This window comes from Conger conger, chromosome 4 (assembly GCF_963514075.1).
Source record: "Conger conger chromosome 4, fConCon1.1, whole genome shotgun sequence".
In the NCBI taxonomy this organism is placed as follows: domain Eukaryota; kingdom Metazoa; phylum Chordata; class Actinopteri; order Anguilliformes; family Congridae; genus Conger; species Conger conger.
In genome coordinates, this window is record NC_083763.1 from 23,998,768 (window position 1) to 24,023,152 (window position 24,385).

At 39.4% G+C, this 24,385-nt stretch overlaps 1 protein-coding gene across 2 annotated transcripts in view; it reads right to left on the bottom strand.

Moving 5' to 3' along the window:
• Nucleotides 1–23,983, bottom strand: part of plod2 (procollagen-lysine, 2-oxoglutarate 5-dioxygenase 2) — a 37,410-nt gene extending 13,427 nt beyond the window's left edge. Inside the window, exons 1-8 of one of the 2 annotated variants that reach the window (XM_061239209.1) lie at nucleotides 23,555–23,983; nucleotides 10,673–10,764; nucleotides 10,333–10,469; nucleotides 7,151–7,314; nucleotides 3,775–3,887; nucleotides 3,035–3,098; nucleotides 2,831–2,928; nucleotides 1,348–1,449 (exon numbers count right to left, since the gene is read on the bottom strand). In XM_061239209.1, coding sequence (XP_061095193.1) covers nucleotides 1,348–1,449; nucleotides 2,831–2,928; nucleotides 3,035–3,098; nucleotides 3,775–3,887; nucleotides 7,151–7,314; nucleotides 10,333–10,469; nucleotides 10,673–10,764; nucleotides 23,555–23,666 — 882 coding nt within the window. In that variant the 5' untranslated portion in view covers nucleotides 23,667–23,983. The remainder of the gene's footprint in view (nucleotides 1–1,347; nucleotides 1,450–2,830; nucleotides 2,929–3,034; nucleotides 3,099–3,774; nucleotides 3,888–7,150; nucleotides 7,315–10,332; nucleotides 10,470–10,672; nucleotides 10,765–23,554) is intronic. The other variant, XM_061239208.1, reaches the window with a different exon arrangement.
• Nucleotides 23,984–24,385: the final 402 nt, after the last annotated feature.

Here is a 24,385-nt window from a genome sequence, read left to right on the forward strand (position 1 = left end):
CTGTGCGAAAACCATGACCGCGCCTCGACTATGCTTCCGCGGTGAATCACGGAGCTCAGGTTTATGGGCACACTGCAGGACTGTCCTGAGCACAGGTAAATGCCTTCTCCGTATGGGAATGGAAAGGGGAAAGGTATGCAGCATTCATTTAAGCTGGCAGCATATAATGTAGAGAACTTGTGTGCCTCACACAACTGTCTTTGCCATGAATACAAAACCCACATTATTCTGGCGAGGTATGGAGGGGAAAGAGGGCACTGGGCACAAAGATTAATATGTGAAAATGTCTATCAGTTGCCATTCTTAGATGGATTTCTGAGGAATTTTCAGAGCAAGCTCACTCACCCACACATGATAAATGAAAAGGCCACTAAGAACTAGACTGGTCAACCATGATGGCAACACCCCCTTAAGTGAAACTTTCTCAAAACCAAAAGCCATTTCCTGCACCACAGTCCTGTAGTGCTTCCTCTCTGCACATTCTCTGAGCAGTTATGTGCATTTAATGAGTCTGAGCAAATGCCCGGGATCTCATATGTTATTGTTGGATACAGCATATGCAAGTCTGGAGTGAATATTAATGTGAAATCTGAAAGCCAGTTACAGCAATCTTACATACTCACTATAAACAAGACCATGATTCATCATGACAGAATACAGAACTAGCCAGTTAAGTTTGTTTCTTAAATATTTACAGCTGTGGAATAGATTGCAGTATTTGAAGGCGGCAAGAATTTGTTTATTCAAAAACATATTGTGAATTGTTGGAATACATTGATATTATATGTGTTTCTATATACACTTTTAGGTATATATTAGACTTATTAAGTCTGTTGCTGTCCCCTATCCACTTAATGTTTTGACACATTGTGTGTTCAGAGATGCTCTTCTGCATACCACTGATCTAATATGTGGCTATTTCTGTTAATGTCACCTTCCTGTCAGCTTCGACCAGTCTTGCCACAGAACTGCGGCTCACTGGATGTTTACTGTTTTCCGCACCATTCTCTGCAAACTCTAGAGACTGTTGTGTGGGAAAATCCCAGGAGATCAGCAGTTTCTGAGATACTCAATCCACCCTCTCTGGCACCAATGATCATTCCATCGTCTAAATAACTGAGATCACATTTCTTCCCCATTAGACATTTGGTCTGAAAAACAGCTGAACCTCTCGACCATATCTGCATCCTTTTATGCATTCAGCATGTAGCAATATTTGCATTAACAACCTGGTGTACAAGTCTACCTAAGTGCTCAGTGAGTGTATTTTTATTATATTTATTTTGAGATTGCAAGTGTTTCCAATTTCTCTTAGTAGTTTAATCCCTTTCAAAATGAGTGACTCACTTTCACTTGCGATAAATCCACCATGTCCTGATCACACACACTACAGCCATTCTCATAGTTCCACGCATGGGGGATGTAGTTTCCCAAGAAGTTCAAGTACATCTGTAAGAAAAAAAGATCAAGAAGAAAACAGCTTTAAATTCAATATAATTGACAAAAAGTCACATACTGAACTGGAGCTTCCAGTGAAAATAAAACCACATACTCCAATGTTTGTCCTTCCAACTGCCAAATTGAATAATCAAAAGCAATACAATTGGCACCATACCCACTGCAATAATAACAATGCTTGCATGCGTTATGTAAGCATGGCCCTTGCTGGGCTCCACATGGTTATCAGCAGGGTTTCGACCTGTCTAGATGGACCGGAAATGCGGTCTGGAAAACAGCCTTTGGAGACAGACACGCTGACTGTCAAATCGAAATGGTTATCTCAAACAGCCGTTCTCCAAACGTGCATAGAATATTTCACTAATAGTTTCAGTTTCATGTCTTGGATGAAAAAACGGCAATCGCAATCGAAGACTTCTGGACAGAAACTCTGCAAATGTCCTGTTACCTTGTGCTGCTTTTGATTACCGCAAGCCTGTGTAATAAAGAGGGAATCCCTCCCTTTTATAAATCACAGTGCAAACGACTTCCACATGTGAAACAATCAGAATTCGATCGTAGGTTAGCCAGTTAAATAGTTATTAGTCTGTCATGACAAGGCCCCAGTGAATGTCTATCACACCTGTCTTGGAAGAACCGTGTAGATGTGATGGAAAATAGGAGCTGGTGGGGGCAGGATGCTGACTTTGACAAAGTGACATTTATGGACAAAGCAACTGCTGTCCCGAGTTTTCTTTTTCCTTTTGATCTCTGTAACATCACCTGAGTAACGTACCGATACGTGTCCTTATGTGCACATGGAAAATAATAATGTGAAGCAGTCTTTACATACTTATAAAACACACGTATGGGGAAAAGGAGACTGCAATATTTCTCCCTATGCTGAGCTGCATGTCTACAGCCTGTGGAATTTTGGTAACCGCAGTCCCGTCTCAGAAACACTCACAAGGAGGAACAGGATTGAGGTTAAGGGTGTGGAGAAAATGACTCAGCTCCGGTGTATGAGTTTGTTTATTTCATATATACTGTAAATGGGCCGGCTGATTATTTTGCTCTGTCCTGAGTATGAAAAGCACTGAGGGGGAAGGGAATGAGGCAATGCTGCTAATATTTGGCCAGACGGTCCTCCTCCACTAAATTACTATCTGGATTCCACAGAAACCAACACCCCTTCCCCCCATGCATGATTTCTACAGAAATAAATCCTGCCTTGGATTCATGTAGACATTTGTTAATGTAGCAGGAGGGAATATGTGACTTGGTCTGGGCTTATGAGATGTGTTTGAAAGGAGCTGAACAATGACAGGCTGAAATTGCAACGCTTTTTCCCCAGTTCCGGTGCACACACAGCCGACAGGGAATCATGACTTACTTTGGTGTATCCATTGCCATGGACAACTATGGGCAGGGAGTCGTAGGCCGAGTTCCTCACACGCACCCTCTCTGTTCCGAACTTCAGCAGAACCTCATCTGAGACAACAGAAAGGGGAAACAAATGCATGCGTCCTGAGTTTCTGCTGCTATGCATCATCTCAAGGGCCCCCAATCAACCTGCTGCTTGGTGGAGCTCACTCACCGACTGCACCATTTAAGTTCTGGAAAATCATGCACCTGTGATCCAGAGTCATGTTCAGATTCTCCTGAAAACAGATTTAAGAAAAAAAGCTGTAAACTGTTATCTCTAACCACAAATGACTATGCACTATACACTTAGCAACCACTGTATATGGTAGACCTGTATACCAGCTTGTTAAAGCAATCAACCAATCATATGGCAGCAACTCAATGCATAAAAGCATGCAAGAGATTCAATTGTTGGTCAGACCAAACATCCGAATGGGTAGGAAATGTGATCCAAGTCACTTAGACCGTTGGCTGGTGCCAGATTTGGTGATTTGAGTATCTCAGAAACTGCTGATCTCATGGGATTTCCATGTGTCTCTGGAGTTACAGAGAATGTAATGAAATACTAAAAATATCCAGTGAGTGGCAGTTCTGTGGGCAAAATGCCTTGTTAATGAGAGAGGTCAAAGGAGAATGGCCAGACTGGTTCAAGCTGACAGGAGAGTGACAATAACACACATATTGTAACCACGTGTTACAACAGTGGTATGCAGAAGAGCACACCATGTCAAACCTTTAAGTGGATGGGCTACAGCAGCAGAAGTCCAACATATAAGTCTAATAAATACCCAATAAAGTGGTCACTGGGTATATTTTAACGTGCCTTTATCATAATATGCAGGTGTATTATAATAATTTTTTCACCAGTTTCCTGTCCCTTTCGTATTTCTTAAACATGTTTTTTGCACTCACTCTTTGCAGTGGATCCACGTAGATTTTAGTGTAAAAGAGCTGATCGTCATCAGTGTCGTCAAGGTCCCACTGTTGCACAAGCTTGTTCACATTGAGGGCGTAGCCAATGATCCCTGTGAGCCAAATCAGACTGTTAATTCAAGGGAAACGGCAAAATACACACAGCATTCAAAGCAAATGACATGCCACTGAATTTGTGGCTGCATTCAAGGTATTCCTTTGTTCTTTTTTGCAAAACTACTACAAACTGCTTCCTGCACATATTCCCCCGGTGTTAAATCCAGCTATGATCATCTTGGAATTACCAGCTACCAATTAGCCTATGTTTCAAAACATAGCTTGAGCTGGTCAAGCCATGTTGACAATGCAGCCGGTCTGCACTGGTCTACCAGCTGTTTCAAAACCTAGCTTGAGCCGTTTTTTTTCACTCAGAAAGCAAGAATAGGCAGTTTTTCTGACAAAGGGACATGGGTGTGCTCGACAGGCGCATGATGTCAAGCACTTCCCTGAAGGAACACTTTGATCTCTGCTTTCCCCTGGCACACACAGTAGTGGCTTCTGGTGGTGAGTCCAGGCACATAAACACTGGGCGGGAAAGTATTCTGTCCAAGAAACCACCGCAAAGAGGAAGATGATGGGGGCTGTCAGTCCTTACAGACCGAAAGTGATGTGCTGGATGTTTTTCATTAGTTGCCATGGTGAGCCCTTTTTCTTTATTCCTTACTAATATTGGCCACAGCAGAAAATTGCACTAGGCCACAGGATAGGGCTCGGTTTTTGATGCCATCATTAAGGTGCATCAACTCAGATGCTGTAGGCACAAACTGAAGGACAACTATCACCTAAATGAAATGGAATGGACAAAAATGCATTTAAAAAAAGATTATTTTTTTCCACAAGCCTCCACTAGAGATGGTTTGGAGAGACATGATGCAAGGTCAAGGAAAATGGCTGCACCCTGATGTGGGTACTTTAAACACCACATTTATTGAAATAAAAACCTCTTCTCATGTTCTCAAACTAGGTTTAGGTACACTGCCACAAAATGATAGCCTTACTTTTATTGAAGAGTAGCTTTTATATTGTATTCATTCAGTGATATTCAAAAGGAGTCCAAAATAATCTTTTACAAAGTGTGTCCTGTTTATTGAGCCAAAATAACTTTTAAAAAAGCAATGCCTTGTCCTAAAATGGCCTGGTATGTGTGTATTGGCTGTCAAAGTGAGCAGAAGCTCACATCTGAAACTGACTGAAAATCATTTCAACAGTTTACAGACAGCTTCCCTTATCTTGACAACAGAAAATAAAAGTGTCAGTAATGTAAAGGCACTGTGAGATTGGAGATTTATAATAGTTTTATCTTTGACCCCACTTGTGACATGGAATGAAGCCAAGATACAGTGGTAGCTCAGTTTTCCAACAACTGCGGCTTACTGTTGGATTTGACATGGATCCCAGACAGCATTTACAGAAATTCACTTTGATAATTTCATGTGTGGCTTTTTGCAGAGCAATGGGTATCAACAATCATAAATCAGTGAGCATTTTGCTCCACGTTTTGTGGCTTTATATGCAGAGCATATGTGTCCCAGTAACATAAATCACAAATGTACTACTGAATTATTGGCAAGACATTTACACTTGCCCTGATTGGCATATTGTTGTTGGATCATTTCAATTGAATTGAATGCCCAAGATATAGAATCTCTGAATATCTTCAGTGCTAAAGCCAATGGGGCCCAGAGTTAGGCCACCATCATTGCTGGTTTGGCAATCATCTCTGATAGTGTTCCAAGTTCTGATTTCATCTGGGACAAACTATAGGAAAAATACTGACATGGGGGAAAGTGGTGGTGATTCAGTTCATTTGAGTTGCTCTTCAGCTGTGCAATCAGATTCCACTGCTAATAAAGCAGTGCAGCCAATTGTGATAGTGACAAAATGCACTAAACAGAAGAATAAACATATTTACTCAACAGTAAACGTGGAATATTAGGCCAAGCAGTTTTTTCAACACTATTTAAACTCCCACAAATTCCAATCAAATAAATGCCCAGTTTCATAGCCCAGATGCATAGCACGATTGAAATGAATAAACATTCTGACATGAGGTTTCAATCCTCTAATTTTCTGTTTTTTAAATGTCTATGCATTTCCTTGGTAACCCAAATCTTCCATCACATCTGTGTTGAAATCTCAAGAGGTTATTCCCTCCAGTGCAACTGATCAAGTGTCCATTCTGGTCCAAACAAAATAAAACAATCCCCTAAGTGAGTTGGATGGTCGTGTAAGGATACGCTGAACCTTAATTTTAGACTCTATCCAGCAATGCATTGAATAGGAGGCCCAAGGAAAATAAACATCTCCTGCTAATCACACAGATTTCCGCCATTGTTTGACAGAGCAGGGCCCGGCTGTACTGGGGCCTGGTCGAAGAAGCAGACTGACCACTGGAGTAAAAGCAGTAATTCAGCAGTTGAAAATAGCACACAAGATAATAACCGTGTGATTTGAAAAGTCAGAGACCGCAGCTTGATAAATGCAGAGGAATCGTGTAATTGCCCCCTTGTTGAAATCTGTGGAGGGGAAGAGAAATAGGTCTGGTTAAAGGGAATTGACAGACCTTAAATGACTGGGCAATTTGTCTAATACCAAGTCTTGAGCATAGGCCTGAGCATAGGCCTGTATTTGTATGAAAGTATTTTTATATACTCGTTTTTTACCTATTTATTTATATAGATAAAGCAACACAACCATCTGTCACAAAACATTTGGGAGACGTTCAGGTGTCACTAGTTTTCATACAGTTTAATGGTGGTTAGGGAAAAACTCTAGTAAATCAGAGGTTGCAAGGTCAGATTCCAGATGGGGAACTGCTATTGTACCCGTGATCAAGAATTGCGTAACTTGAATTGCTTTAGCATATCAGTTGTATAAACTGACTGTATAAAAGACAAGTTGAATAAGGGCAAAAACTGAGCAAACAGATAAATCATATGAATCATAATAGCTGTTAAATGCTTCAGTAATCCACCTCAACCATGACCTTTTGGTGAACTAGTGCCCTAATCTTTCCCACTGAGAAATACCCAAACCTCCCAGCTCTTACCGAGGGCATTTGAAATCACTGTGGACTGGAGGGGAGCATGATTTAATGCCTGCCCCGGGCAGGGAAACACAACATCAGCAGTGAGAATACGCAGGAAACACCACTGCGCCCGGCCCCTTTCTACTGAAACCCTGATTTAGGAGTTCACAGGGAGAGAGGGTCATGTTTGCACCCCAAGTGCAGCATCAAGCCCGATAAATATGCAGAATCTAAAACCACCCCTCCCCCTTCCTGCATCCCAACAGCTGGGGCCTGTTCAGAACACACCTCCTGAGTTGAGGAAGCGCTTTCCACTGCGCACGAAGGGATACTTGTCTGCCAAACTCTTGTCCGGCCATATTAGCCCATCGGCAGAAAACAGCACTTTGTGATTGGCTTGTTTGAACTTCTTTAGGAGTTCTTCAGGGCCACCAGCAAAGATGACATCATAGCTAAAAGGAAGGGAACAGAAAAAGGCACCTTAAACAACATTACAATAATACTGAACAGATGTTCTCTTTGTACCAAAACAAAATGTTCCAGCAAATTCCATTTATTATGTCCCTTCTTAGTGCAGGTAGATATACACAGGTTTTTAGAAAATATTCAGACCCCTTCACTTTTTGCACATTTGTTGTAGATTTCCTTTGAATTTTTGCTCATCAACCTACACTCAATAACTCATAATGACAAGGTAGACATTTTTACAAATGTCCACATAATGCTGGGAGTTCTGCTAATTAAAAATTCATCAGGATTCAGATTTACAGAACTGGTCAGAAAAAACAATGGAAAGAATCCAAAAGCATTTCTGTGCTTGTTAGTCATATTTTACTCATATTTGAAACAGGGAGGCAGGTCGTTTTTTGTTTGTGATTACTTTGGAACGGTGCAGAACCGAACTGTGACACCAAAACCGTGAACTGAAGTTTTGTGTTATATAAATCAGTTAAATATGAATGACCTAACACCCTGATTTAGGGAAGATCCTTGAGCACTACAGACCCCTCCATTAAGCAAACATGGGACTAACATGATGTTAAGAAACAGTCATAAACCAGACAAAAACTTTATAATGGTTGAATAACTCATAATATACCCACTTACCAGTCTCTTTTAAGATTTTAAAGTGTATTTTTAAAATGAGGGTCATTTGAAAACCACTGAATAGAAGAGAGGTGGTCTTTAATTATCCTTGGTAAACAAAGCACTTCTTAGAGCAGAAAACTGTTCTTTTGAAGCCCTGGCGACAATATGGGCTGACTATAGCAATTAACATAATAACGTCTTTACAGAGCTGTTATCCGATATGAAGGGTATTCAAGTTATTCACTGAAATTTCACCACGAATGGGCATGAAGTTTTTAATTTTTCACGAAATTTATTCCATTTCAATGAACTAAATCGACCAATACAAATGCAAAAACGTGAGCCAATGCAAATTTTTGAAACGATGGAAGGCAATCTGTTATGCAAATCCATTACAAAAATTACAGTCAATTTTATCACAGTACAATGAATGCATTTTGCAATAATGTCAGCTTATATTATCACCTAAATCAAGTGTGAATGCTGAATGTGTACACATTGTTCTTATGTAAACACAATTATCATCTCCATTTTAACTTGAAGAGAATATTTTTATAAAATCAAGCAATGTACAGACCTCATTGTGAAGTAATGGACACTCATAATGTGTAATTTTCAGGCAACTAATGCCTAAGCTTTTCCACGAATTGAAGTGGATTTAGTTAAAGGACATATGGCACTGAGGCATAAATTGAGAGACTTTAACTTTCCCTGACCCTGTAGTTATTCATAGGCAGAAGTTAGAAAACTAACTAAAGTTTGGCAACTTGAAAATGTGTTTGCAGAGAAAAACAAACATATTTCCAAGCTTCAGACAAGTGATGACTCATAGCAGAATTAAAGAAGGCTGTTGCATGGTGCCTGAAACACAATTATCTGATTTGGTTGAGTTTCAGTAAAAAGCCTATAAACTGTAAAATACTTCATGGTTTCACTGCCATGCAAACATGCATTTAATTTCCAGTCAAATCCAAACTTATTCCATTCTTCTTAAAGGCTTATAGGCTTATTACTTGTGCTCTTACACTGTCTGCAACAACATAAGATCTTTCTTCTGTATCATTTTTGCTGAGATTTGTGTTTTGGCGCTGTGTATCAAGGCGCACCCAAAGTAATAAAAAAAACAACTCTCCAGCCAAACGCTAGAATGCTAGATTGTGCACTAAACAAGCAGGTTTATGGTCATTACAATAAAGAAGATAATGCAGGCTTACATGCATAAAAACAAGTTTTCTTTTCCATCATGACACTGGCTACAACCAGACATTGTTGCCTCATTAACTGCCTAAATTGTTAGCACCTTGAATTTTGCTCTTCTCAAAACACTTAAAAGCTAATGCAAAGACCATTCTCAATCCAGTAGGCTATCTAAATCCAGCAGTATCTATGACACATGATGAAAAATGCATAGCCAGCTGGCTCAGCAGCCCATTGGAATATTGAAAGCCAATTCCCCTGAAAAACTCACTTATTGGAAGGGCATCAGCTCTAATTCCAAGAATGAATGGTGTATTGATAAATCTCAATCTAAAGGTGGACTAGCTAAAGTTACTGTCAACAGTAGCCAGCAGTAGTTACACATGTTTTGCCATGGTTGAATTGCGGATTGACAATTGCTTTTTTTTATCCATCCGACCTTGAAAACTTAGCTACCGTGTCTGCATTCAATTTTGAGGGACACATCAAGGAAATGTTGAAATTAGTGTGTTAACAAACTAAATCAAAAGTTGGGGAATGTCCCAAATGTGTGACAATGCAACTATGCAAGTGGCATGCAAAGCCATTAGTGACATCTCTCTAGACACCATTGAGCAACTCACCACCCACACATAGAGAACTGCAGTTGAAGCACATGTAATCCACTGATGTACTCACCTAGTCAGTAACTACAGTATATTCATAATTCAGGTCACACAGTACTGCAGGAGAGCTAGCACCACTAACAAGAACTAGATTGTTGGCACTTGATCTCATTGGAGTTAGAAACATGAGGAGGCCTGTCCAATTACAATAAAACTGGCACAACCCCTGGCTTGTGAAAACTCTGTCCTACTGCCACAGATGTCAGTCACAGATGGGTACTGATCAGTTGGGTCCCGTGAGCTCAAAAATGGTGGGGCCCAAAATTTCCTTTTAACTCATAATTGACCTCAACTCATAGTCACACTTGATAATCAATGAAAGAAAGAAACATCTTGAGATCAATGATTAGTTTAAGGGAAAGGTTTGTGCCCCACCAATCTTGAGCTCATGAGACGCCACTGGTACTGATACAGTGCAAGTCAACCAGTCTGCATAGGCCAGCCTTTTGCATTACTTTTATGATGCTGAATTTATGGTGTGAATACAATGAGGGGCCAGTGAATATATCAGCTAGCTACCTGTCCACGGACAAGACTATGAGATCCTCTTGGTCAGCCAAGCTTTCCATTGCCTCCTTGAGAAGCCGTACTTTCTGGCCCCCACCAATCGACCTCCCAACATCTCCACCTGTCCATTCTTCTCCCATCCCAAGCACCTGCCAGGAAGACACATTTTAGCAAATAATAATAGCCTGTCAATGTTCAACTGAAGTACAATCATGACACTGGTGTAACCATATGTTTCTAAAACAGAAACATACTGAAAATGACTGCCTTGTAATGTTTTTACAATGTTGCTTTGACATTATATAAATGGCAAAATACATTAGCTGTTAGCCGTGTTTCTTTTCTGCTGTACCTTCACATTGTATTTGAAGTAGTTTGCAGACTGCATAAAGCGGAGAAAGCCATCAGTCTCTTGAGTGGCAACAGTAAGGACAAGCAGTTTATCTGAAAGAAATAACAAAAAGAACCATTATAAATAAGCATGCTCAATATGTAGTAGCCATTCATTTCAGAAGCTGAGAGTGCCTTCTTTTGCAATTTTGTTTTGTGAAATATTATTCGTATTTTGCTGGGGGTTTTTTTCAGTATCAATTAATTTCTTTCTCTGATCGATCAGCATTATCAGTATTACCATTTATACTCTATAAATAAGTCATTCATGTTGCTGAAAACCTCAATAGAAACACTGTATGAAATAAACATGGAGAAAGAAAATGATCCAACCCCCAAAAGAGAAAAATCGGACTTTAATTTATAATGGAACCTCAATCCAACCATTAACCATCATATCATATCATATTTTCTCTCCAGTTATCAGTTTCCCAAATTCTGTCATTTTTAATAATGTTTTTAAAATCTGAATGAGATCTCAAATCAGAATAATATGATATTGCAAAAGGAGACATCAACTTCACAAATCCATAAATGATTATATAATGGGTCAGAAAGTTAGGGATATGGCATTAATGTAAATCACAAATTCACCATAAAGCTGAAATGACTCATGATGGTCAGGGAACATATCACTAAAATATATATTTATTAAACTACATTTTGAGAGCAAACATTTTAATGCCCAGTATTGTTCTTTCAATCAATTCATTCCAAATTTATCTACCAAATTTACCTAAGTCAACAAGGGGGAAAATAGATATTTTCTGCAGTCTGAATATTAGCATATTAAATTATATGAATTTAGTCTTACTTTCGTCCTTTATAAATACCTCTCATTTTCTAAAATATCTCCTCCAAATTCCCAGGCAACCATAACATTTCCTCTCTCTGCTGAAGTGTACCAAGACCAAAGTAAACCAGCAAGGTGCACTGTAAAGTCATATCCCACAAAAAACAGTGAAATGACTGTCAGAATCGCTTCCAGTGAAAAACCATTTAATGAAAGAGAAACAAATCTATAAATCATGTCATTTTATGGAATAGTAGTTAAATAATGAGTTATTGCCGCTATTTTACATGACTTGACATTTTTAAAAAATGTTGCCTTTTAGTGCAGTCTTTTCTTTTTCTTTTTTTCAGTATGGCTTCATGTGAATACAGATCTGAGGCTAGAGGGAACTGGTCAGAGGTGCTAATCAATCAACTGCGATTTTGAGAACAGCCCCTCTGAAACCTCATGAAGACCTCCCCAGGCTATGGGAATTGCATTTTTAATAATGAAACAGTTATTATGTTACTGTCCAGCCTCAGGGCAGAAAGTGTGTCTGTACATGTTAATCCCGTTACAGAGCTATTAAATGCCAATTTACGACTACTACTACTAATAATAATCACTTTGATGTACAGTATTTGATGGAATTATTATTAATATAGATATCCGAGCCACTGTTATTTATAAAATGTGTATGGATTATAATTCAAGACAATTCAAGATTTCTCAGGCAGCCTTTTCTGCTGGCTAGTTTCCTTGTTTTTTGTTTGTGGTTGCTGGCAATCAATCGCACCTGCATGTGGTTAAGTATATACACTGAGTGACCACTTGTGAGACTTATTGGTCTTCTGCTGTGTGTTCATAGATGCTTTTTTGCATACCACTGTTGTAATGTGTGGTTATTTGCTTTACTGTCTCCTTCCTGTTAGCTTTGACCAGTCTGGCCCTTTTCCGCTGACCTCTCTCATTAACAAAGCATTTATGCCCATAGAATTTCTCACTGGATGTTTTGGAGATCATCAGTTTCTGAGATACTGAAATCACCCTGTCTGGCACCAACAATCATTCCACGGTCAAAGTCACTTAGATCACATTTCCTCCCCATTCTGACATTTGGTCTGAAAAACAGCTGAACCTCTTTACTATGTCTGAATGCTTGTATGGATTTAGTAGCTGCCACATGATTGGTTGATTCAATATTTGCATTAAAAAGTTGGTGTACAGGTCTACCTAATGAAATGATCACTGAGTATATATGTTGACTGGAATATGAAACATCATTACACTTCATTAAGAGTCAAACTGAGGTAAGCCTCATTATAAAGCATGGAATGAAGTCACAAACTGTTTCTATTAAGTAATTTGAAACTTGTATGAACCATCATTATTTTCACAAAATCTTTGTTGTGTTAAAATGCACATTTTAACACAGAAAACAAATCATTGTTGTTCAGTCATTCCATTTATTGAATAATTTCATAGGAATTTGGGGGGCTTTGGGTGATCCATGAACAGTTCAGAAGGTGCAGTACATGGGACCTGACATACTACACAATTTGAGGGGTTAAAGTGTAGAGCAATTTGAACTTGGATTGAATTTTACGAAGAATCATAACAAAGTTATACAAATCAACTTGTGAGGACAATTAAAATAGCTAAACATGGGCTGTCGTAATGTATGTTCCGGGCTTTTAAGATCCATTTTGCCAAAATTATATGAAACATAATTTAGGAGTGTGTTTCATGTGATGGCACTTTTTCCTGTACATATGTGGTCCTTTTTCAAATCTCACACTACCCAGCCAAATTTGTGATTTCTTCCAGATCTCGTATCTGCCTAGCTCATTAGGACAAGGGCATCAACCTCCAGTCCTGGAGGGTTTGCATGTCAACAGTTACACTTCAAACAGCAGCCAATTTTTGCCTTGGAAACTAGGCATGTGAACTGAACAAATTAATTAATGATTTTAAGTGTCGAAACATACTAAAATCTAACCTGACCCTTACTTAAAAGAAGCAGTACATAACTCGATGAAGTATATGAAACATTCTGTCAGGGAGTCTAAATTGACTTGTGCCTCTCATTACTGAAACCTGTAGGTAAATACATACCTATCATACTAGAGGGTGAATATTTACATATGGGGCAGATCCTTAGCTTTGCAGCTCTATACTGTACACTGCACTGAAAAAAAACACTGAAACCTAACCTTGCTGTGACGTATTTGAGGGTTTATTATTTCCTCAGTGCACTGACAGTTGGTTTTGGGTGTGGGGCTACCATGACAGACGTGCATCAGACACTCGAGGTCACTGAGAGGTCAGTCTCCTGCCTTCGCTTCAGACCACCTCTGACCTTGCCTTCAATCATAAAACATCAGAGGGGAGCTCTGGACCCAAATGTTTGTCTGGGGACATGGCCATGCATGTTTTCAAAAATAAAATGGTTACACCAAACTTGGCACAGGCCTTTGTCGCACCAAAAGTGATGGAGGACGTTACATTTTCTGAAATAAATATGTAAGTGGATATTTACACGCCTAAAATGAACCCACACACATACTGCATATACAGTACAGGCTGTACATATGTTACCCATGAATTCTTCAAATAATAGCCCTCCCTCACCACATTTCCTGTCAGGCCTTCTCTGAGTTACTATCACTCTGGTCTGTTTTCCGCTGTCAGTTATCACAATCCTAGAACTCTGGCAGTGATCTGGACCAGGGTATTAATGCACGTGCTTGCGTGCAGGCAGCCAGCAGCGCTTAACTCTTATACTCTTATACAGCGACATGCCTTCGCTGGCAGCAGCGGGTGATGGAATGTCTCTTACAGTCAGGTCCTTGTTTCAGGATCTGCTTTGTTTCTGGGGAAAAGGACTAGGAGCAGGGGGGCGGTATCACCAGAATCTGGAGAAATAATCTGCAGTCAGTGCAGTGGAACAGCAGCTGGCCCCACAAGTTTTACATGCTTCCTTCTTTACTATGAAGTTTACTGCAGAGACATGTCGGGGTCACAGGTCCACTACCATGCTTTCGCCACATATTGCATGAGCTGCTGTCACTGTATGCTCTGCGTCAGCTGAGGGACCTCTGTGTTGGCTGAGGGACCATGCCCTCAGGCAATGCTTTTAGAGACCTTTATTCCTTACTGCATGGCTGCAGGCTCATGGAAAGTTCTGGAATCACACTCAACATGTCAGAACAACCATTGTTTTTTGTGATTTATTTGACCAGTTATCTGAAATGCAATTAATTTTCGGAGAGATGAGTAATGAGAACCAGATGTGGCTTCTCCTTCACGGTTGAACTAGCACTGTGATGTCATCACAGCACTGTAGATAATAATAATCTACCAATGCAGGAATCTGAGGGTTACATGAACCCGGACATTCCAATTGCCTTATGTAATCGTCTGGTGGTGTGCTGGCTGACCAGAGTTCCCTAAGTAAAAACAAAGAGGTAAAAAAAACATGCCCAATCAATTACCCTCTTATAAGATTTTGTGTGTGACGTCATGCGTTGCAAATGCTGCTAGCAGAAGCTAACGATTTGTAAACACAAATGAAAATCAGCTGTTGGTTTAGGCATTTATAGGCCAAGCCTGGGTCAGCTCAATGCATAATGGGAACCGTTATACTATCGTGAGGTCCCAGTATAATTCACAAGAGCATGACTCATTGATTTAGGTGACGCTCCCCAGGGCAGTCGTATTGCCTAGGTTTCCCAGCTTCTGGGCAAACAGACACAAGCCTCAAATGAACCACAGCTAGGAATGCTTGTATCGCAGCAGGGCACCATTTCCTTGGATACCGGGGTAGGGGATACAGTGGAGGGAAGGTGGTATTAGTGGGATTGGTGACTTGCTTTTTCCAGAATATGCAGAGTGGACAGGTTGTAAAGGACAACATTCCTGCTTCACTTGGCAGCACGTAATCCACTTGGCAGTGATGTCACCGCCACGCTGGACGAAACCCTAAAAGGTGGCAGCACACAGAAGCTTGTGAACTCTGTAGTTACACAAACCATGGCGTCATATTTTCCCCATCATTTAATGAGAAAGGCCACAAATGTTTGCAAAAGGAAATGTGGTTCTCCTTTTTCCTCTCGTTTTTTTGGACCTAGCGCCCTCTCTGCTGGAGAGCCATAGCATGGGACCCCTGCAGGGAGAGCATCTGGCCAGCACTGCTGACCGCCACGTCATCCCTGCCACGTCATCATCGCTCTGTCATTATCCTCTAGGCTAGAGGAGCCAGAACATTCTGCAGACATTTTATATCCAGAGACCATTCATGTTTCGCCTGCTACTAACAGCTTTTTTCGATGAACTGTTACCGCATGGTAGTGCATGGTAGTGTCATTGAATTCAGCATTTCCGTATGCAGAACAGATTGTTTTAAGCGTGCTACCATTGCTATTTTCACCTATAGAAATAATGAAATTTAAATAGGCAGACCCTTGGACTTCATGCTTCCCACAGCCACATAATGAGGTCAATAATAATCTTAACCATGATAAAAATCTAAACTGATCCTGGATCTGTGAGCAGGAGGAAATAGCTCCACTTGTTCTCATGTTCCAAGTAGCCTACACTCTCCAAAGTCTAGTCATTGAGCAGTTGTGTCTATTATGGCCGTAAACTTACAACCTTTTAACCAGTTGAAAAAATATTAGGTTTTCACAAATGAACTGTATAATTCAGAATTAAAAACACAAAAAAAAGACCCATTAGGTGTGATTCGCCATGATCTTAAAGTACTCTCTTTTTGTGGGTTGAGTGTATTATCATTCACTTTTTTGTTTTTCCTCTAAGCCTGAGAGACAGGGAGGAAAAAAGGGGAATAACAAAGACAACCAAACTCAACAACTCTATGAACATCAAACTATATCAGAGGAATGCAGAGACATTAATCTAATTCTGGCCCAAAGAGAACTTGAGATATACATAATACACACCTCATTTTCTATAGCTTATCAAAATATTCAAGAATGTTTCCATTTTTAAAATGTGCTTCCATGATTTGACCCAATTTAACATAAACTGTTCTTCTGGCAGGATGAGCCTCAAAAACCAAAATGGCACCAAAAATAGACTGTTCCTAAACACCAGTGGCTTTCCCCTAGTTATTCCATCTGGTGCACTGTGGTAGCACAGGTGAATGCCAGGATACCTCGTCTCCCCGAAAGCAGGGAAGATCTGCCTTTCTCAAGTTTAGAACCAAATTCAGTGGTTGAGACAGCTGTTTGTCCTGAATTGGAAGAAATGCCTCAGTTTACAAAGCCCATATCAGAGCAGCTCTTATTCACATTTACACAGATTTTCAATAATAATAATAGAAAACAACTCAAATAAGTTAATGTTTCACCTGACAGGTTCTTTGTGATAAATGATTCCAAGGTAAAGCACAGAAAGTGCTTCATGATACATAATTGCAAACACTACATGAGCTATAATCTTTTTTTTTTCCCCACTATGTTCCCAACTTTCCTAACAGATCCTCATCAAACGTTTTAACTAAAAAAAAATGTACAATAAAGAGCAGTCAACAATTAACAGGTATATTACAGAATATAATATGTTCGTTTATTTGACACATGTAACTGTTACGTTTAATTATTCGGAAAATTAACTTTGGAAATCTCAAATTTGCTCTTTTCTACTGACACACTCATGCAGAAAAAAAAGAAAATGTATATATATATAATCCCAAATATTAATAAAATGTACACACACACCAAGCTGCCAACCCTGCCATTGCCTTCATAAAACCTTAACAGCATTAAATTATGTCTCAGATGAGCCATAATAATAATGATGCCTGGAAACCAGGAAAGTAGACATGCAGACATTCCTTTTCACATAACAAATAACCTAGCCTATACCTGTGTGACTGCACCATGTGTTAGCAATCAGTCCAAGTGGACCGAAGCCCGGCATTCGATACAACACTAGCCACAGCCACTAGGTACAGAGACAGGCTGTATTTCAGAGACCCATAGCTAAAATAGAACATTCTTTTCTAGTGGCTGTAGAAACTCCCAAGATGAGAAAAACACACCAACACTGTCATCCAGAAACCTTGCTGAACATCCACAAAACTCCTGTGCTTCAAATTACATGAGTCAAGCTCTGACATTAAGAGCCCAACCTCAGAGTGGTAGATGACATCATCTGTATCAGCCAAGGCTATAACTCCTGTGTGCTTCCTGCCGTCTGGAACAGTCAAGTACACTGTATCCCTCTTTTATTTTATTTTTTCCCATACTGGAACAAAACACAGACACACAGAAGCACAAAACAGGAGGCTCAATTAACTATATGAGACAAAATGTCCGTATGTAACATCCTGTGTCAGGAATAAAAGGTTGCGTTACTGTGGTACCATGGTTTATTGTAAAAGGTCTCAAACACGGGTTATGCATTCAGATGAGTGTATCCATTTAAAGTGACTGAAACTAAGAGTTCTTTCTGGAGCAGTTCCTGACAGCTGTTGCAAAGGACAAAAATGGCAACTGAACTTTGCCTGGCAGCTGAAGGAGTACACCACAACAAACTGTCACACCCTAGCAGAGTGTGGGCAGAGGCCACAATTTCCTTAATCCTTTTGAGAACTCTACTTTGACTTGAAAATCCCCAAATTTGTTTCTCATCTAATCTTAAGAATGTTCTTCAGAAAGTGAACATTTTTACAATCCCCATCCATTGTCTGTTACAAATTCAGGAAAATATAGAAGATGCCTTTGCTGCGAAAACTAGCGAAAACAGCTCCACTAGACGCTGTGCAAAAAACAGCCAACATTCCCCCGGAGGTTTAGTCTGCTGTCTTAACCAAAATATATGCAAGCCAGAATGAAAATAATGCTGTTTAATTCCAATCCAACCGTGGAAGTCTGGATGCATGATCTTTGACGGAGGAATGGAAAATGTTTTTTTTTCTAAAATATAGTAAAGTGAAAGCACATTTCACTCAACTATCTATTCTGAAATCCTCAAAATATTTCCCTGCTCTCAACATCAACAGAACATAATTAGTAATTTACCAACAAACCAATAACAGAGAAAGACACACTAACATAAAATTACAGTGAAATGAACATTGGTAATATTCTTTGTACTTATTTTATTACATCCCTTTCATTCATGATGAACACACATGCTAACACACGATTCTCATTTTTATTGAAGCCACATATTTTCATTTAAAGATATTTCCGATGTACTTATAGAGCTTCCAGGTTTCTTCACAAAGAATGTAACAGTGGCAGTGGGCCACACGATTCCCTCACTTGCACTGTGCAATGATTGGTTCAACCACTATCAAGTTTAAGAGATTAATATAATTTAGCAGATCTATTGTGGATATGCAGCAGGTTATTATAGCTCACTGGTTTCAATTTTATTTTCAGATGAGGACACAAGCCCTCATGAATATTTAAAGTTATGTCAATAATCTAGCTATAAAATGCTGTAAAATGTGTTTTCATATCCCAGTGAACATTGTTTTGTGGCGACAAATCATTGAAACACCATCTAGGTTTTCAGGTGAAAGTCTGACTACATTTGGTTAAAAAGTGAAAGTTTCCTAGCTGACTAGGATGTAGCCAGGCTACATCCAGGTGAGCAATACTGGGGTTAACCTCATCAGTTTATGACAAAATGTCAAAATGTCTCTATAGAGACATGCATAGAGTACAAATATATTCAAGGTTAATGGAATATGAAGACTTCATACAATCAATTTTTCATTGTTTTTTAAAAAGGAACTATATGGAACTTGAATCATGAACTGGAAAGATGAATTGTAGTGGTGTTTATCGCTGATCATTTTACTGCTTATTTTACCCAATAGCTTTGAAAGAAAGTCCACTTCTTTCTTTGCAGTATTACAGAATAATGCAGTATAAGCACAATCGCAATACATCTTCTTCGGGGTTTGCTGTTTTTGGTTCCAGAAAAATACTAACAGCTGGAAAATGCATATGCCTACACAGGGGCGTAGCCAAAGGCGGTGCAATTGCACCAGGGCCTGGGTGGGGAGGGGCCCGTGCTAAAGTTTGTGCTGCTGAGTTGTATTGATGAACCGGGAGACAACATTTGCTCATTATAAAAAATACCTCTGATTTGCACAGCATTTCTCTTCCTTGGTTACAAACCAATAACATGTTTTCCTACTTTTTAGTTTGTATTTTTTAGAGCAAATGACTGACACGTTAATGTTTTAAGAGGTGAACAACACTGAAAAAAATGGTCACTATTATCTGTATATTTATCTGTTTGTAATTGCACTTCACAAAGGTTAGTGGGTAACTATTTGTTTTTGACGATCTATTACATGATGGGCCTGCTTTGAACCAGGCTTGGTCTATCACGTTCAGTGCTGTGATTACATTACTGTACGTCAGCAAAAGTTAGCTAGCAAGCCCAAGTGATGCACAAAAAGGTACAAAGGAGGAACTGTAAAACGCAGAACAACTACCAAAGGTAGATCCATTTTTTTACTAGCGACTGCCTTTGGTGATGTACCATACAATACCATACAACTGCTACCACAGCCAAACACTCGTTCACAAAACTAAAAACCTATCAAAAACTGCTTTAGAAGCAGAATGGGGCAAGAGAGACTAAGTGGGTTATCAATACATTGATTTGAAAATGACACAGTGGCGTAACTTGATTATTAAGTCACTGTGTCTATGGTATGCATAATTTGTAATAATCTGATTGTTGATATAAAAAGTCACAACAGCAATAAGCATACCCAATTGGAACAACATGTCATTTTTACAGAATAAAAGTCATTGAATAAAGAAATTGGTGATAAATTCCAAATAAACTGAGACATGATGGCTGTGATATCAGATGTATAATGAATACAGTCAGCATCCTACCTACATTGAATTTATCCTAAAATGGCAGGTAATTCTCTGTATGTGAATTTCATAGGAAACACATGGCAGCTTTAGATTTCCCTTTGTGGAAAAGTGGTAGCTGGCACAGAGCTGGTCTGTGTGAGGACAGAGGGAAAGTAGAGGTTGGACGGCACAGCGTCTCCTCACCCAACTGCCCACAAGCACTCACAGCCAAACAGATTCCAGCTGTTAACCAGTGTCCTAAAACAGTAACTAGCCAGCTACCAACAACAAAAGTAATCAAACATAAAACAAAAAACTATATCACTGAAAACTCTGCACAATGCCATAAACTGTAATAAGTAGTCAGGGATAATGCACCTAAGAGTTTGTCAAATCAGTTTAGTAGCCATTAAAATGACTGAAGGTTTTGTATTATTGGCATGAAAACACAAACTGGTACAATCAGATGTTTTTTGTTTGTCAAATGATTACAATCAGATGTTTTTGTTAGTTAAATAGTTACCGTTTTGGGCATAAATTTGCTCAAGCATTGCGCTGTACAGCTGTTCCCAGTGTTACACACAGACAGCTGAAGAAATGTAATTATTTTCTTCTGGTATTGTAGTTATATGGTACCTCACTGTTCATTTTTTTATACTGGAGATGTGGATTTGGTGCATCTTACTCCTCTGTTCAACTACGTTGCATTTCAACAAAGTACTGTGAAATAAATGGGCTTGCCCGAAACAATTTAATAACACGGTGCCATGTACCAGTTACGCTCACAGCAAAGTTACCATGCACGTCTGCCTGTAGGACAGTGTGGTAAAGTAGGGTATAACCTGAAGCTACCAATCTACCCATCGACTCAAGGATGTCTTTTTTGTAAAGACTGCCTTGTCAGAGGGATATAATTTCAAAACACATATTGTGGCAAAATTACCAGACATCACAATGATTCATACAGAGAGCCTGTTATTTTTTGAATACATAAAATATTCACACTTACTGACCACATATTTTAGCATGTGGTCTTTTACAACAAAATCCTTTGGACTCTGATAAAAGAGGCAAAAATTCTTCATTTTGGACTTGCTGGGCATCTACATTAGAAAATAGTTTGTCATAACAATAGTGTAATTGTCATGATTTAAATTACAATTACCACAAATCCTTCAAAATCATATATTTCAAATTATTTCCAAATCAACCCTATGTTTTGCTGTACTTATATAGAATGAACTTCATCAAAAAGAAAGGAAACATACTCCAGTGCACTGGCAATCATGTTACATTTGATATTACATTATTGGCATTTGGCAGACGCCCTTATCCATAGCAACATACAGTTGATTAGACTAAGCAGGAGACAATCCTCCCCCAGAGCAATGCAGGGTTAAGGGCCTTGCTCAAGGGCCCAACGGCTGTGCGGATCTTATGGTGGCTAGATGGGGATTAGAACCATTGACCTTGTGTGTCCCAGTCATTTACCTTAACCACTACGCTACCGGCCGCCCCATATATATGATATAGGTATTTAATGATATGTTATTTAATGCTATGCCTTCCATATCCTGAAATTAGTCTATAATCCATAATACCCGGGCATATATGTTCCCAGATCTTAGACTTTACAATAGAGTATGCAAAATGAATTGCCAGTCCACATGAGCTCAACAAACCACCACCTAATCTAAAGGGCCGCAGGGTAGTTTTCAAATTGCAAAAACACCACGTTTGCATCTTTTGCCGATCAAAAGTTTGTTTTAAGTAAGGACAATGTAGGCAGCAGAAATGGAAAACCAAATTACTGCTTCAATTTAGCATAGCAAAGCTTTCAATTCAGCATAGACTCAACTGAAAGCTTTGCATTGAGGGTTACTGAAACAAGCACAGGCTTAGAGAGTTATGCAAAAATCTAGACATATTTCCCAGGAATGACCATCAGGGATACACACCTCATTGTCCAACAAGGCAGAAGTATATCAGGCTTTCCATTTTATAAGGCATATGGCTTCACTTAGTGCTTTCTGCACGGCATTTTACAATGTGTCCAATGAATCTAAGACACTATGTTTTACTAAAGCGATTCAAGCAATTTTGTGCCACACATTTACCTAATGACATCTAGACCTTGCGTGCTACCAAAACAGCTGGAAGATCTTGTAAAAAGTTAATCTGTCAGAAAAGTAATTCAGCAAATATGTGCCACAAAATGGCCTTCCCATCGTTTAAATTGTTCATCCAGCTAGAACATTAAATATGAACTGGTATTGTTTGGCATAATTGCATGGACTGAATCTTGACTGGCTTAATATGGGCACCATCTTATCAAAATAATGCATATATGACATGCCATTTTACAAATTAGATTGATGCAGTACAAATGACAGTAATTAAATAAATACAGAACAATACGTCACAGTTATTCGGGAATAATGGCAATGATGCATTTTACAGTTCAACATTACATAGTAATAGACCACTAATAATGTTCTAAACCTTAATTTTAACGTCTAGCGTGCAGGGCATATAAATGAAGGATGCAGACAGGCACAGACAACAACAGAAACAGAGAATTACCAGTACGTTGGTCATTTTCCAATACAAAAAATATATATAAAACTTTAGTTATAACAGTTCCAGCCTACGTGTTAACAGTTCCAAGTTTGCCTTGTGTGATTTAAAAACAAAAGTGTGTCAGAATCTAACAAGCTGCTTCACCGTGGTAAAGCAGTAGACTACAAGTTTTGCAAGCCCTGCAAAACAAAATATTTTTGCTCTCAAAGCACCATTATGTTATCGTGAAATGTTCGCATGTGCTTTCACAAAAATGTAATCCCCAGAAAGTTATTGAATAGACAGTTAAATAACGCAAGTGTAAAATAGCTCCTGTCACGTCGCAGATTACATAAAAATCTGTCAACTTGTTTAACACACACGCACACACAGAGAATAATCAAATACAAAAAGTACTATTCCCGTTGCATCTCACCACGTAAATATAGCACATTTCAACGCATTTTTTAAATAGTAGGTATTATACTATAAAGTTCTTCTAGACCATGCAGTAGCTGCTTCAAAAAGTTGTTCAACCCCACCGTATGTCACCGTAACACCGTTGTTCAAAAAGAATTTCACACAGAAAATGTAAGCGCAAGGGGCTATACGAAGAGGCTGAACGGTCAGAACGGTACACGAAATTAATTCCTACCTGTTGGAATTTGTTCTTCAGCCTTGTCGACGGGCTGGACACAATTAACTAATCTCATGGCTGGAAAAAATAAGAAATAAAAACAGAAGAGGCGCTCCATTGCCATGTTCATATGAGCGTACAGTCCCTTGGTTTAAAAAAAAAAAGAGAACCGCAGCGCTGTTATTCCCACTCAACACACTCAGCAGTAATGCTCGGAGCACAGTAGGTCCATGCAAGCCTTGGGTCTGGGGTTCTCGCGATAATAAATGTGGAAAAAAATGTCAAAGTCATTTGCCAACTTCAGACAATTTACACCAGTGTAAGCGAGAAAGCCTCACGCGAGTTGCTTTAGGGAAGCTTTAAATACTGCTATTCAGAAAGCGGAGAGAGTAGAAGGCGTGGTCCCTTAATTGCAACTGTAGCATAGTTCACTTGCTACTTTCGCAGAGATTCGGCGAGGGAAAGATAATGGTGTATGCCGCCACCGCTGGGAAGGTGGTAAAGCTCTGCTTCTTGGAACTTGCGCTTGGCAACAGCTGTGTTGACTTCCCCCTCCCTTTTCTTGTCCTCTGTTTCACCCAGCACGTCCCTCAAAATGTTCTACATTTGCGTTTCGGTGTAAAATATGTAAATAACCACGTTTCAAATAATGCAAACGTCTTTTTTCTATGTATGACACTATTCTAGTATATAGCCTACATGTAGTTAAATCTTGTAGCAATTATGTTAAAAAAAAAAAGTAACCAAACATAGCCCCCCCCCCCCCCCCCCCCCAAACACACACACACACCCACCCCCACACACCCACCCACCACCAACAGGTGCCTTCTCACTCCTGCTACTTTTCAC